Consider the following 15,437-nt stretch of genomic DNA (forward strand, 5'->3'; position numbering starts at 1 on the left):
ACCGTAATGACCATTACATATAAGGCTACACAATTTGTTATAATTAACAGTCCCCTCCCTGTAGTATTATTTATATTAACAGCCCCCTGTCCTGATTTCTGCACACCCTTCAGACCATAACCCTACTCCCCCTATTTCCTACAAATACCCCATATACTGCTACACCCAACACATCCTGCACTTCAGTTCCTGTCCCCATTATACACCCCATAACCCTCTATCCCCACCACACACACACCCTAAAATCCTATTCTCCCATACACACATAATTCCCCCTCTTCGTCCCACATACTGCTCCATGTTCCTCTACTCCCATTACACACCCATTGACTGTCCCCAGCATTCACATGACATGCCAGAACTACCCTCCAACACACCCCGCATCTCACACTCAGGTGGTAACCTTTATCTTGCAGCTGCATGGTCTCCTGGCAGCACATCAGGGGAGCCGGTCCAGGCGGGATAAGGTTAGCTGGTTTGGAGGCAGCAGGCTTTGATCTCTTTCGTGCAGCCAGCTCCTGGCGCAGGCTGCACATTCAAAGAGCCGTCAGAGCTACGCTGAATCTACTGCGCCAGCGGCTGCCCCCCGCAGCGCAAAATGTTCCCCAAGACCCCAACATTCTCCCCACACAGACCCCCGGCCTGCACCCATGCCAGTGACGCCACATTAAAAAAAAACCATCAGGATGCGGTGCAGGCACCGCCTGTAGTTACGCCCCTGAGCTCTGCCTCTGCCCCTCCCCACTCAAGCTGGCCTTAAGCTAATACTGGAAGGGAGGGCGGCTCAGTACGGGAGCGTCATGACGCAGCTGTGTCATGATGTCATATGCAAATTAAGGCACCGTACGCTCAGCACAGTGAAGCCCAGGAAGCATGCTCACTGCTGCTGAGTGCTTTAGTAAGGACAGAATCGGCCCAGCTGATCATCGGCCCTTCTGGCATTTGCCAGACGTGCCAGATGGCCAGTCCGGCCCTGGACATGGTTACTTCCTACTTTCAGGCCACCTTGCCTCATGTAGCTGTTAGCTCCTTGTACCAGTGCCTTCTTCTCACACACTTCAATTACAGCTCTCTTACTTGGCTACCATCTATACCTACATCTCTTCTCACTTGTTTTCAAACATTCCTACTAACAGCAACCTTTTCTGGTAGCTGTAGCAAAGCAAAGAAGTAGTCTGCATGCTCCATTGTATTTTTACTATAAATTGTGATGCTACTTGTTACCTGTGCTGTTTTTTTTGGTACTTGTGTAATTTCTGGGCGCCCGATGGTTTTATCGCATGCATTAACTTAAGGCATGCGATGAGACCATTTTGTTTGGAAAAATCGGTCGCATAGCATCGCATGCGATGCGATGTGACCGACCCGATTTTTACATTGGACTCAATGTTAAATGGCCCCTCAGACCCAATTTTACATTGGGTCCAATGTTAAATGCCCCCCAGACCCCATTTTTAATTGTATACCCACCCTGATGGTTAATTATTATGTCAAATGGGGGTATTGTTAACGCCATGCCACGATGAACGTCAACCCGAAGCGTGGCGAGCGCAGCGAGCCCGCGAGGGGCGGCGGTACGCGTCCTCCGACCTTTTCATACCCCCACTATCCCCGTCGGTGTGGAGTTGATGTTATATAGTGTGGTGAGCGCAGTGAGCCACTGAGCCCGAAGCGTGGCGAGCACAGCGAGCCCCGCGAGGGGACGCATAATACATGTGAAGCGATGCTCGCTACGCTTCGGGCTCGCCACACTATCTAAAATCAACTCCATGCCGACGTGGATAGTGGGGGTATGAAAAGGTCGTAGGACGCGTACCGCTGCCCCTCACGGGCTCGCTGCGCTCCCCACGCTTTGTGGGGTTAACAATGGGGGGCATTTCACATATTAATTACCCATCAGGGTGGGTATACAATTAAAAATGGAATCTGGGGGGCATTTAACATTGGGTTCAATGTACAATCGGGTCTCAGGGACCATTTAACATTGGATCCAATGTAAAAATCGGGTCATTCGCGTCGCATCACATGCGATTTGGACGCATGCGATGCAATGCGACCGATTTTTCTGACCCGATGAAAAAAATCGGGGACCCAGTTATTACACAAGTACCTTTTTTTTTTACTTGCTGTTTAGTTTGGTAACTTTACTGTAGTTCTGTGTACCATGTACTGTTTTAAGGTGTGCCATATGCATGGCGCTGTAAACAACTTAGGATACCTTATAAATATAATAATAATAATAATAATAATAATAATAATAATAAATAGATAAAAGACCAAGGACTCAACAAGCTGTTTGCCACATCCTTCCTCAGTAGAAGTTAAATGCTTTCCATGTTCAAGGAGGGAGTGTCTATTCTCACCTCTAACACATCATGGAAAGATAGACACAGATGTACAGTATTATATGGAATTTGTTCCAATGTGTAAATTGTTATTTAAACATACAGTAATTCATGCTTCATCATGGTATATCCTGCAAAGCTAGAAATAATTGATGATGGCCACCCATCTTGACATTTCAGGCTAATTAATTCTTGTGTCCACCTACTACACAAAAGTACTGATGTTTAACAGCAGGTGTGATAGGTGACATATATTGGGGAGATAGGACAATGGGGTAATTCTGTAAGGCTCAGTAAGCAGCAACAATTGTAATGAATCAGGCCCAATATTTAGAATGCTCTTTAGTGTCATATAGGGTATTGTCAACCAAACCATCCCAATCTTATTACATATCACAATTGTGGGATACATTGATGTTAGAGCAATACTAATCTTTACCCAATTGCAATATGTAAAAATTAAGACAGGTCCCTGAAGAGCTTCAAAAGGGTATCTTTACTCATTGCATCGTGCTGTATAATAGCTGCCAATGTAGCTGATTAACAAGTGGAAGTTAGTGATGAACTTCCTGCCCGCTACATTAAAACAATGCAACATACATCTACAGATGTAACTTAGGGGGTTATTCTAGTTCACTCTTTCTGACAAAATCCTTCTCAGATGGACAACACCATGTGCACTGCAGGTGGGGCAGATGTAACATGTGCAGAGAGAGTTAGATTTGGGTGTGGTTTTACTTCAAAGTGAGATCTATATTGCAGTGTAAAAATAAAGCAGTCAGTATTTACCCTGCACAGAAACATTTTATATCTGCCCCCCTGCAGTGCACATGGTTTTGTCCATCTAAGAAGGATTTTGTCAGAAAGAGTGAACTAGATTTCCAACTGTCTCTCTGCCATCTCTTCTTGGATGTCCCAGCACTTAAAATGTCTAAGACTGAGCTGATCATCTTCTCACCCACCCACATAACTTCACTCCCAACTATTTCACTGTCTTTCCATAGAACAAATATTTCCTCTAGTCACCAAGTACGCTGCCTTGGCATTATTCTTGATTCTGCCCTCTCCTTTAAACCACACATTCAACAACTTTCAAAGTTCTGTTTCCACCTAAAAATATTTCCAGGATCAGACCCTTTCTCACCCAGAATTCTACAAAGACTCTTATCTACTCACTAGTCCTCTCCAGATTGGACTACTGAAATCTCCTCCTTTCTGGCCACTCCAATCTATCCTTAATGCTGCTGCCCAGTTTATCTTTCTCTCCAATGTATCAAGTCCACCTCTCCTCGTAACAAGTCCTACACTGGCTCCCCTTTCCCTTCAGAATACAATTCAAGCTCCTCACACTCACTTATAAAGCCATCACCCATTCATCTCCCACCTACATATCCAACCTTCTTTCTTTTTACACTCCCACCCTCTTCACTCCACAAACGAACGTTACCTCTCCTGCCAAAAAATTACTTCCATACAAACCTGCCTCCAAGATTTTGGCTGCTGTGCTCTGTAACCCTGGAATTCTCTACTCCTCCCCATCAGACTCTCCACCTCCCTACAAAACATTAAATGGGCTCTCAAGACCCACTTCATTAAATCTAACCATCACTCATTCTACCCTTCTACTTAGGCTCACTTCTACTGGATCTGGTATAATATGCCAGCGGTTGGAATCCCGGCAGTCGAAATACAGACGCCGGAATTCTGACCGCCGCAATGCCGTGGACCGAATTTGCCTAGAACTGTAATTTATATTTATATTATAGTTTATATATATAGATATTTTTGCTCATCTATGTATTGGCAGGCGCTGTGGAACCCTTGTGGCAACATATAAATAATAATAATAATAATAATAATAATAATAATAATAATAATCTGGGCCTAGAGATAAAAAACTAGAGATACAGGGAGAAATTTACTAAAGGAAATTTGTAAAAAAATAGGTGTATTTGTATCCAGAAATACACTTACTTTTGACATTTACTATCCCGAAAATACAGCAATTCGTAGTCGTATTGATGTGCTATCGATACGAATAAGAAATGCTGTATTTTTGGGATAGTAAATGTCAAAAATAAGTATTTCTGGATACAAGTACACCTATTTTTTACAAATTTCCTTTAGTAAATTTCCCCCACAATGCCATAATTCAGAAAACTTTGGGAACCACAGATGTAAACTATTAAAATTAAAATGTTTCTACTTAGAACATTGGAAAATATGGATGTGGACATTTAGCCAGTATATAGATCAAGCAGACATAACGTAACTTTATAAAATGTATAGGTTTTTTAGATCTTAGCTTATTATTTTGTAGTATCATCCAATAATGAACCATCTCCATTGCTTAATACAAATAATAATAATAATAATAATAATAATAATAATAATAATAATAATAATAATAATCAGAGTTTTTAATGTTGGGGAAGCACCAGATCTTTATTTTAAGAACCTAAACAAAAAATGCTTTTTTACTTAGCATATCTAAAAAAGTAAATTAATAAAGACTTTATTACAGTAATTAATGTATTCAATAAACAAAAATATGAGCTACAACAGGTTTATTTAATTATAAAAACTAAAAATATATTTTGGAATGCATACACTAAATACAGCAATTAATATTTTTTGGGACCCTATGTCCAATACTTCTTGAGTTACAGGTACCAAAAATCTGAAACTGATATTCTAGCAGGATCTTTCTGCTTCCACAGGCTGTTAGAAATTTTTAGGATTCTAGTTGTTCGATCAACCTCTAATAGGTTGACCACTATTAGTCGACAGGCAAAGGGCTGACATGCACTGGTTCGTCATTGAGAAATGGCAAAAAAGCAATAGGTTCACATGACAATGGTCGACAATTGAAAAGGTTGACACGAGTTAACTTTGTTCTGAGAATTTTATCATACTTTATTATCCATATTGAATACGATTGTAAAGTGTGCTGAGCGAAGCGGGACAAGAAACCATGCCCAAAGCATGGTGAGCTCTACACTAGTTTTGGGCTCATGATGACATAAATGAAAAACTCATGTCATCCTTTTCCCTGTGTTGACCATTTTCATGTTGATTGTTTGTCGACCTTTTTTATATGTTGACTTTTTCACTGTCTACCATTTATAGCCAACATAATGACTGTCAACATAGTAATCCACACCCAGAAAAAAAACAGAAAGCCTTTATTCACAGACTCCAACTAAAAAAATTATTGGAATTGGCAAGTCAAATTATTTTCAGAAAGCTAGGAAATGCCATGTAGATGTATGGTCCACATTATACAAGGTTTATGAAAACTAACTCAAAATAAATAATAAAACCAATTCCAAAAATGAAAGTGATAAAAAAAGCATTATTTCACATTAAAATAAATATCCTTGATTATTGTTTCACTACTTTTAATAAATAAAAAAAGCTCTTAAAACCTCAACAAGTACTTAGGGCACGGGTTCACAGCCATGGTCCTAAAGGTACACTTACAGTTCAGATTGAGCACGTGACTTATTACAGTACCTCATTTATTTTTGGTTGAACCATCAATGCTCAAGAAAGTATCTCCACAAAACCTGGACTTTCAGTGTGCCTTGAGGACAAAGGTTGTGAATCACTGATTTAGGTGCACCAAACAGGTAAAAATAACGTTGTTCCAATTTCATTCATTCTAACTCCATGTCACCAGTAAATAATCTAGTGGCAGCCACATGATCGAACTACCATGTTTCTATATTTCTTCAATATAACATTTGAACGGTCATCAAAATATAGGACAGATATTCCCTGGAGTTCTGTAGGGGCACAGCATGGCTTTGGAACAGTCTCAGGATTAATGAAGTGAACTAGAGTTTGGACAATTGCATGGTTAGTGGCATTCATGTAAGAGTTCAGAGGAAAAGCACATTCTCCATCACAGTAATAAGCAGCATAGCCTTCTGGGGCAATGATCCAGTCTTGCCAGCCCAGATCACGGAAACTGACATACAGTTCATGCTTCTTACATGATTGCTTCCAGAAACGGTGACCACTATGACTGTTGCTACTCCTGAAGCTATCTGTAATATTTGGTAGTGGGAGATCATCCTGTTCTGTTGATGCCTTGGCTGTATCTTGATTCCAATGTTTACCACTTGTAGAACGAATGCTACGAAGTTGTATTTCTGCTGATCTAAAAAATGCCACCATAAATGGCTGCTTCTCTTGTGGACCACTTCTGTCAACTAAACCTACATGTGTCGGTTTAACACTTTTGTAGTCCATAGTTTCAACTGTCAATTGTAGGCCAAGGTTGAACTGTGGATTAACCACCCAGTGATTACTAGTTGAAGTAATGTCAAATGTCAGCCATCCCAAGTCTGCCCCCAAGATAATCAAAGTATCAAGCTTGAACAATTTACTTGGGTATTCTTGAAGTACCTGGTATATACTGATCTGGTAGGTTTCATTATGTTGAATTTGTTCTTTATATATTCTTAATTCAGCAGCTGTCACCTCTTCCCCAACAGGGATATCCACAAGATCAAACCTTAACTCCTTACTATAGCACTGATGACAGAATTCGGTGTCATTTTCAACCAAATTAACAAAACTCATGACCAGATCAGCATCTTCAAGTAAGTGGTTTTCCTGGAGACTAACCAGAGGAGGCTCTTCTGTGGTGAAAAACGGTTTGAAGTACGGAAAAACATCAGTCTCCTTTCTGACATTCATTGAATTGTACAGATCCATCATAAATATTGGTGCAGAAGTCTGTTTTTCATGTGAGTGAGGTTTAGGTCTATGTGGCAAACCCAACACAGATAAGATTTCTCTTTGGATCTCTCTTCGTTCGTAGCCCCTCAGTTTTTTCAGGACAAAACTAGAATGAACATCATTTTCAAGACTTGTATCCGATGTTATTACTCTCAAGGAAATATAACATATCCATACATAGGTGTAGGTTCTTCTGATGGCTTGCACTACATTCATTTCTACAGGATTTTGCTGCAATACAGAGAGAACATATCAAAGATCTACTGTAGCAAGTTATTTACAGTGCATTACTGGGGAAATGGGCCTGTTGATCTATGTGTAGGCTTCATTAATTATTATGCATTTATATAGCGACACAAGGGATGCACAGCACCCGGTTAGAGTTCATACTCAAGTAAGCACAACAAGAAAACAATGATTTACAGTTCAAGACAGTGTAGTACAAGTACAGGGTAAAAATGTCTGCATCGTCAGACAATACGAAAATAAGTATTAGGGTGGCATAAAACTGAAGGATTAGATGCCATTGAAGGAAGCATGGAGATGGTTTAGGTAAAAGAAGGAAGGGCACATTAGGGAAGAGGGCCCTGCTCGTTTAAGCTTACATTCTAAAAGGGTTTATAGCTGTAAGATAATTTGTTGCTATAGGCAACTTCTCCACTTTATCGCTTTTGAAAATTTGATACATTTTCCCTTATTAAAGAGAAAAAATAATCAAGGAACAGATGGAGCGCCTCATCCCTGAGATTCCCCGAGCTGGCGGAAAGGTGCTCCATCTAACGGGAAAGCGTGAGCATCTCACACGTTTGCACATCCCCTTCACATGGCGTCAGGGAGCGGATTCCCTGCCCATCTCCGTTTCAAGGAGACGGGCAGGGTTTGTAGGGGGGGGGGGGGGAAAGCTACGGGGGAGCAGCGGAGAGGCGACGGCCGGCTCCATCAGAACAGGGTGCGCATGCATCTCTTGCACACGTGCCCCTTCTGTGGCTAGCGAAAGGCGGCGTATGGCGATTCTATCGCCACGAGCAGCTCTAATGAGCTGCTCCATCTATATAGAATAATCCATATTATGTTAAATATCAGATGTTCCAATAAACATTTTTTTTATTTTGCATAAAAAAAATTGAAATTCTATTAACCTTTTTATATACAAATTTATAAATGTAATGTAAATGTATATTTTAGATGTGTTACATTCATAAAATCTCTAAGAGTATGGTAGTAATAACATACAGTATACCTAAGCCTTGTCCAAACATATGATACAATAGTGGTACGAATCTTTTTCTCAGTGTCTGTGCACTATTGTTATAGGACCCCAAAAAAGGGAGATTCCGATGTATATGTAATAGCAAAGGATGGAGAAACAGATTGCGTCTCTAAGAAGGGAACATGATCCGCAAGCTGAGAACCTTTGTTCTAAGCTAAATAGTTTGATGCATCACCTAATGACCATTTCTTGTACTCTAGATTTTTCTTTTGGTGAGAATGTTGTTATCTGGCCTTATAGGTGCTTGTTGCCCTCCTAAGCATTTCATAGTGTGAATTCTATAATCATTACAAATTTTAGCTTAAATCAGTACCTTGCGCAAGACCTATTCCGCACATTTGTGAATGAGTCCTGGGATGTAGGAAGCAGGACAGCAGTCTGCCGCCATTTGTGGATTTAGAATCTATAGATATAGTATCTATGGAAGAAAAAGTATGTTTCATATTTTGTTTTATTTTCCGCAATGGAAATATTGCACAATGTACATAATTCATGTCAAGCCGTTATTGCAGTGCAGGCCACAAAGTTCTGATGTTCTGTACCTTGTGCATGTGGAGGACCTTTTATCTATGTGCACACATAGGTCCTGTGACATAGCATGCAGTCTGGAAACAGACTACCAGTTACTGACAGTATGATGTCATTTTGTGGGCGGGGCGGCGATTTGCCTCCATTTACATGAAGGAAAGTAGCCAGGGATCTCTGTGATTGCATAGATATTTTCTGGCCTCTGCATTGAGTGGCTTCCATGTCTCCATGGGTTCTACAAGACCCTTTATAATGACTGAGGGATCTGATGCTGTATCCTAGAATGCAGGTTGGATCACTACTGCAGCAGAAGGGATCTTCTTGTAGTAGATTCCTCCTGCAGCCTTTTTTGCTACCATCAATGAAAGCAGCAGTACAGATGTAGCGCCTCTCAGCCTGCTCTGGAATTGCCAGGCAGATCCCACACTGAGGCGAGGAGTGGAATCTTTGCCAGTCTCTGCTTCAGGGAGACGGGCAAGGCGGGGGAGTGCCGGGCTCCTTCAGAATGGGGCATGTGAACATCTTGTGCGCCCCCTTCTGGCGGATGGCGAGCAGCTCCATCTATAATTACAACACCAAGCACATCTGAATTATACCTAGATTCTCAGTTGTGAATGAGGTGCACAGGAAATGTACGGTCTCAGAAATATTTAGAAAATGTTGGCATTGACATGCAGGTTGCTTAGTTGATGCACAGAGATGGTTTGTCCTATGGGTATGTCCAGGGAGTGGCCCAGGCATGTTGCCAGTAGTAGTTGCATAAACCGATCTAGAATCATTAACATAGCAGGCCACATTCAGAGTCTGCAAGACTTTATAATGCAACCGACAAACTAAGGCACTCATTCTGACTGCCTTGGAATGGGGCAAATTCATCCCTGTTCTGATGTTTGTAGCTCTTCGCATGGTCTGTTATGTGCATATGCAGCTCTACTTTGCGAATGGCTTTGGTTACTTGCATAGTTGCCGAGTCATTTGCATACATTGGGACGGGGGCGGACGGGATGGTGGTTGCCCACGGGAATGCGCAGTGTTTTATGGGCATTCCCATGGGTACGCAGGCAGGCCGATGCCTGCCGGGGTGGGTGGCTGATATCACAATCATCAGCCACTCACCCCGTCCCAACGGCTACAAATAAAAGTCAGTTTCCACAGACTTATTTGTGAAGGCAGGAGAAATCATACGATGGTCGGCGACCATCTCGTATGGACAACGTATCTGGTGCTTGGTAAGCTGCGATTCTCGCATCTTACTGGGCCAACCAGAATCACCCCCCAAGTGTTATCGGAGTATCTGAATATGCTCACAGAGGTGCACACACAGATGTACACCATAACATGTAGTGGTATTGGCATAAAGTTGCTGAAGCAATATTGGCAATGGACTAACCCAAGGACACTTCAACTTGCAGAAAATGGCTACCTTCACAATCTAGCATAGTTTGCATTGTATGCACTTACGGAATTCAGTTTCACAATGCACTGAGACTATTCTCAGACTAGAGCGGATACACAGTCTGTAATGCTTTGTCCCAAAACTGGTTAGATTGCTAGTTGGGGTGGGGGGAGTGCAATGTTCCTAAAAGTTTGCAATGCAAATGAGCTAGATCCCCCAAAACATTATCCTGGCATCAGTGCTTTTTGTGCCTATGCAGTTTCACATAAGCATCTGTTGACTTGAACTGCAAATCTGATGCCACAACTACAATACTGCTTTCTAATGAAACAGCAAACATCAACATCTGTTCACACAAGAAAGAGACTTTATGAAACTGCTAATCTCCAGGCCAGGAATTCTCATACATTCACTAGCAAGGCATCTCATTAAAATAAATCTATTTTGAGTTTGGGGCTGTAATGTATCCCTTTGTAGCTTCCCCCTATGCTTCTTGGTTTCAATGAACCATTAATCTCCTTTCAATGTTTCTGTTTTAGCAATGCATTATTGGGGAAATCACATCTTATTTCCGGATACTGAATTGATGCGGTCACATACCTTTTTAAAATACTTTTTTTTTTACTTTTCTGGAGGATGGTCCCAATTTATCTGACTTAGCTCTTTTCCTTAAAGCAAGCAAGGCATAACTAATATAATGTATTCAATTGAAATACCAGATGACCGCTATGTGTTACCACCTTTAGTGGTACACAAGAGGGAGGTTGGGGAAGAATCGTATCATATAGCACTACATGAATGGGAAGAATACACAACTAGGAAACATTTTCTTTTAGGATTAGTTTGATCAGTAATTGACAGAGAAATAGGACAGTTCACAATCTATACACTGCATTCCCTACCTCTTCTATGCTTCTTTCCACAATCCTGGTTAATATATAGTAACCAGGTTACTATATAGTTTGAGATTTTCCTTGAAATATATAATAAACATGTAATGCTGGGTACCCACTATCCAGTTATTGGGTTGATCAGCCCAATAATGGGATAATGTGCATTCAGGAGCATTGGAGTGTTTGCAGCCAATAAGTGGCTTCCCACATTCCTGCAATGTCAGATCTGGGGAAGAATATCACGTGTGCTACACATGCAATATCGATCCCGACCTCCAGTTCAAGACATGATAGGGAAAGTGCACACTGAGCACGGAATTTCTCAACATGATCGGGTAAACACCAATCTAATAAATCGATCTGTTGGCAGCACCCATCAGTGTGTACGTGGCATAACTATTTCAATTCCATAACCACTTTTGCATTTACTGAAAAATTGTCGCTATTTACTTAGAAATGAGCTCATTGATTGCTACTCTGTATGTATTTTAGAGTGGTCTTTAAACCGGTTTTATTTTTCTGGAGTCACGTTTTGCGACAAAGTATTTTAAATTACTTATATTTTAACTGTGGTACCAGCTACCTTTTTATAGTTAATAATTAGCTACATAATATTTATTTTTGCTTTTGATTAAATATGTATTGTTATAATTACATTTGCAATTCCCTTCTTGTTCTGTCTTTTGTTTGCTTAGTTTTAATTAGGTCTGCCTAATGGGGGGAAGAGAGGGGGGGTGGGTAATTAGGTGGCATAGAGAAATGAGTTACCCCACCGCTGCATGACCACTTTAAGTCCTGAGTTTATCTCTATCTTGCACAAAAAGCAGTACTATATGTAAGCAGGATCATGGAAACTCCTGCAGAGACAACCTCAGTAATAATGTGCATTTCACAATTTAAAAAGCTGACATGTTTTCAATACATTTACAGAGCAAAATAGTAGCATTATTATCTAAATTAACATGGCAATTGTGTATTTGTATAATTCTTGATTTACAAAAGATCAGCCAACAAATAGTATATATATGTGTATTTTAAAAGATTGGGTATATATAAAAGTTGGTTGCAAACTTTCACTTTTGGAGTAAAAAAAGGTATTGGCTGCCTTAAAAATAAAATATATACCATGTTAATATTAACTTAATGTGAAATTTGCCAAACAGTACAGAACTGAAGCGAGTCATACTTACATTTTGTGTGCACGTTGTAGCGTTGCGGACAGTTGCAGGTAATCCAGAAAAATCTTACTTATCCAGCAATAAGACCGCTTTCAAACAAAGGCCAAGTACAATCACTTTGTGTGGAGCAAGTTATATCTTGATTTACACTCCTCAAGATATATAAATAAGAAGATCAGGAGATTAAGCTGGCAATTGCTCATGTTGATTTAGAATCAGCTGAGCTCTGCAGAGATGGTTCGGGGTTTTGCAATATGTTTCCATAAGAGTCCGAGTTGTCCTGAACTGTAGGTCTCTTTAGACTCTGTCTGGAACAGGTGAGGGTCATCATGCATACTATACATACAGTAGAGTGGTAGAATGTGAAGAGAACTCAGAGACACGCCTCTGTAAATACTAAACACTTCAATACATCAAAAGGTGTGATGTATCATTTGCATTTGAAGACCTAGAAGCCATGTGATTGGATTGTAAATGAAGGAGTAAAGGCCCCCATACATTAGGCCGACTTGTCCTAGGGACAAGTCGGACCCAATTTACCTGCGAGCCGCCCGGCAGCTCCCCGGGAGGCTCACATACAATTTGGCACTTGATGTGCCATTTTTACATAGGATGCTATTTATCCTATGTAAAAAAAACCCTGGGGAGCTGCAGGGCGGTGAGCAGTAGTGGGGGCGGGCAGCGGCAGTAGTGGGGACGGGCAGCGGTGGTGGGGGCGGCCAGCGGCGGTAGTGGGGGCGGGCAGCGGCGGCGGGGACGGGCGGCGTTTGCGGTGAGCGCAGTGTACTTACACATAGTAGCAGCGGCGGGGACGGGACGCGCAGTGGCGGCTATTATATTTTTGAAATACTTGTCAAATGACCGGCCGCTCTCTGTTTGGCTGAGAGCTCTCCGGCCAATCAGAGAGCGGCCGGTCATTTGACAAGTATTTAAAAAATATAATAGCCGCCACTGCGCGTCCCGTCCCCGCCGCTGCTGCTATGTGTAAGTACACTGCGCTCACCGCAAACGCCGCCCTCCCCGCCGCCGCTGCCCGCCCCCACTACCGTCGCTGGCCGCCCCCACCACCGCTGCCGCTGGCCACCCCCACTACTCCCCCGGTGTCTGTATGCATATGCCTGTCAGGTGGCAGGCATATGCATACAGGGAGGTCGGACGTGATCGTATGTACAGACCGTCCGACCTCCCTGATCCGGTCCGATGCGCACGGGACCGCGCATCGGATCGGATCAAATGTCACATACCTACGATTTTGGGCCGATTTCATCCGATTATCGGCACAAAGTGCCGAAATCGGATGAAATCGTCCCAAAATCGCATAGTGTATGGGGGCCTTAAGACTTAATGGAAAACTTATCATATATACCATAAAAACGAATTCTTTTTTGTGCATCCACACATTCAGAATCTATAAAGTTTTGATCTGCTGTTTATTTAAACTTTTACCTAATATTTGCAATAATGCTACTTTGTTTAATTCAGGGTTCATTAACTGATAGTAATACTGTACATATGCCTCTTTTTACTGGATGCAATGCATAAACCAATATAATTATAGTAAGAAAAGTATGAATGGCCCTAGACATTTATTTGCATGTTACTGTAAATATTTGAAAAGCAAAACTTTATTTGTTCTACTAATAAATTCACTCCTCCCAGTGTCACCATTTTCTCATTCTTGCTACATGGGTCTTGTCAAATACAATGACCACTTACAGCGATGAACAATTTAATAACCACCTTCTCTAAAAAAAATGTATTAATAGATATATGTAAATTAGATTTTTAATTTAAAGCGAATAACAATATGTTTGAAAAGCAATGTGTTTAGCGTATTTTACTCTACATTATTAAAGAAAACTGGTTAAAACGTATGTTTGTTTATTGGTGTAATGTAGTGTTCATTCTAGCACCCGCCATCTTTGAAAACCCATGCAATTCCTCTTCCCTGCCTGGGGTGTCGCTGTCTGTTGCAGTGCTTCTAGCACAGTGTGGTCTGTATATCAGCACTGATATGCAAACCAGACCTGTGCTAGAAACACCACAGCAGACAGCGACACCCCAGGCAGGGAAGAGGAACTGCATGGGTTTTCAAAGATGGCGGGTGCTAGAATGAACACCATAATGAATGCTATGTCAGACCTACAGTATATTAAAATAAATATTTTTTTTTTAAATTAGTATTTAATGTGTGCATCAGGCTTTCTTTCTTCACAATCAACATTTCAGAGAAGTAGGTCTGAAAATCAAACACTGGGTACAGTAGGACACTAGAGCAAAACAGATGTGAGATTTTGGTATATATGGCACTGGTGCATAGTGATCCATAATCGTTCTCTGGGTGGCACACGTCAGATAGCTTGTACAGTGTTTAACAATTAACAGACTGTAATCAGTTCTCCGCACAAAACCATGTTGGACTGCAGGTGGAACAGATGTAACACATGTAGAGAGAGAGTTAGATTTTAGTTTCAATACACCCTACCTTATTCTAACTCTTTCTGTAGGTTACATCTGCCGCACCTGCATTGAAGCATGGTTTTGTCCTTTCGAGGACAAAGCAGCTTTGCCATCAGGTCTGAATAACCCCCAAAGCTGCTTTTTCTCTCAAATAGGCAAAACCATGTTGCACTGCAGGTGGGGAAGATGTAACATGTGCAGAGAAATTTAGATTTGGGTGAGTTATTTTGTGTCCATGCAGAGTAAACTAACTGCCTTATTCTTATACTGCAATTTAGATTTCAGTTTCAATACTACCCTCCCAAGTCTAACTCTCTCTGCACATTACATCCACAGTAGTGCCCATAGGGCCTTATTCTAGTTCACTCTTTCTGACAAAATCCTTCTTAGATGGATAAAACCATGTGCACTGCAGGTGGGGCAGATGTTACTTGTGCAGAGAGAATTCGATTTTGGTGGGGTTTTACTTCAAAGTGAGATCTATATTGCAGTGTAAAAATAAAGCAGTCAGTATTTACTCTGCACAGAAACAAAATAACACACCCAAATCTAGTGTTCTCTGCACATTTTACATCTGCCCCCTGCAGTGCACATGGTTTTGTCCATCTAAGAAGGATT

General features: G+C 41.3%; 1 protein-coding gene across 2 annotated transcripts in view; it reads right to left on the minus strand.

Annotated features, from left to right (window-relative positions):
• Positions 1 to 4,800: 4,800 nt before the first annotated feature.
• LOC146075007 (bone morphogenetic protein 7-like) overlaps positions 4,801 to 15,437 on the minus strand; it is a 113,051-nt gene continuing 102,414 nt past the window's right edge. For both annotated transcript variants that reach the window (XM_083183804.1, XM_083183805.1), the window contains exon 2: positions 4,801 to 7,325. In XM_083183804.1, coding sequence (XP_083039930.1) covers positions 6,036 to 7,310 — 1,275 coding nt within the window. In that variant the 5' untranslated portion in view covers positions 7,311 to 7,325 and the 3' untranslated portion in view covers positions 4,801 to 6,035. The remainder of the gene's footprint in view (positions 7,326 to 15,437) is intronic.

This window comes from Crinia signifera, chromosome 4 (genome assembly GCF_055691185.1).
Source record: "Crinia signifera chromosome 4, ASM5569118v1, whole genome shotgun sequence".
NCBI classification, from domain to species: Eukaryota; Metazoa; Chordata; class Amphibia; order Anura; family Myobatrachidae; genus Crinia; species Crinia signifera.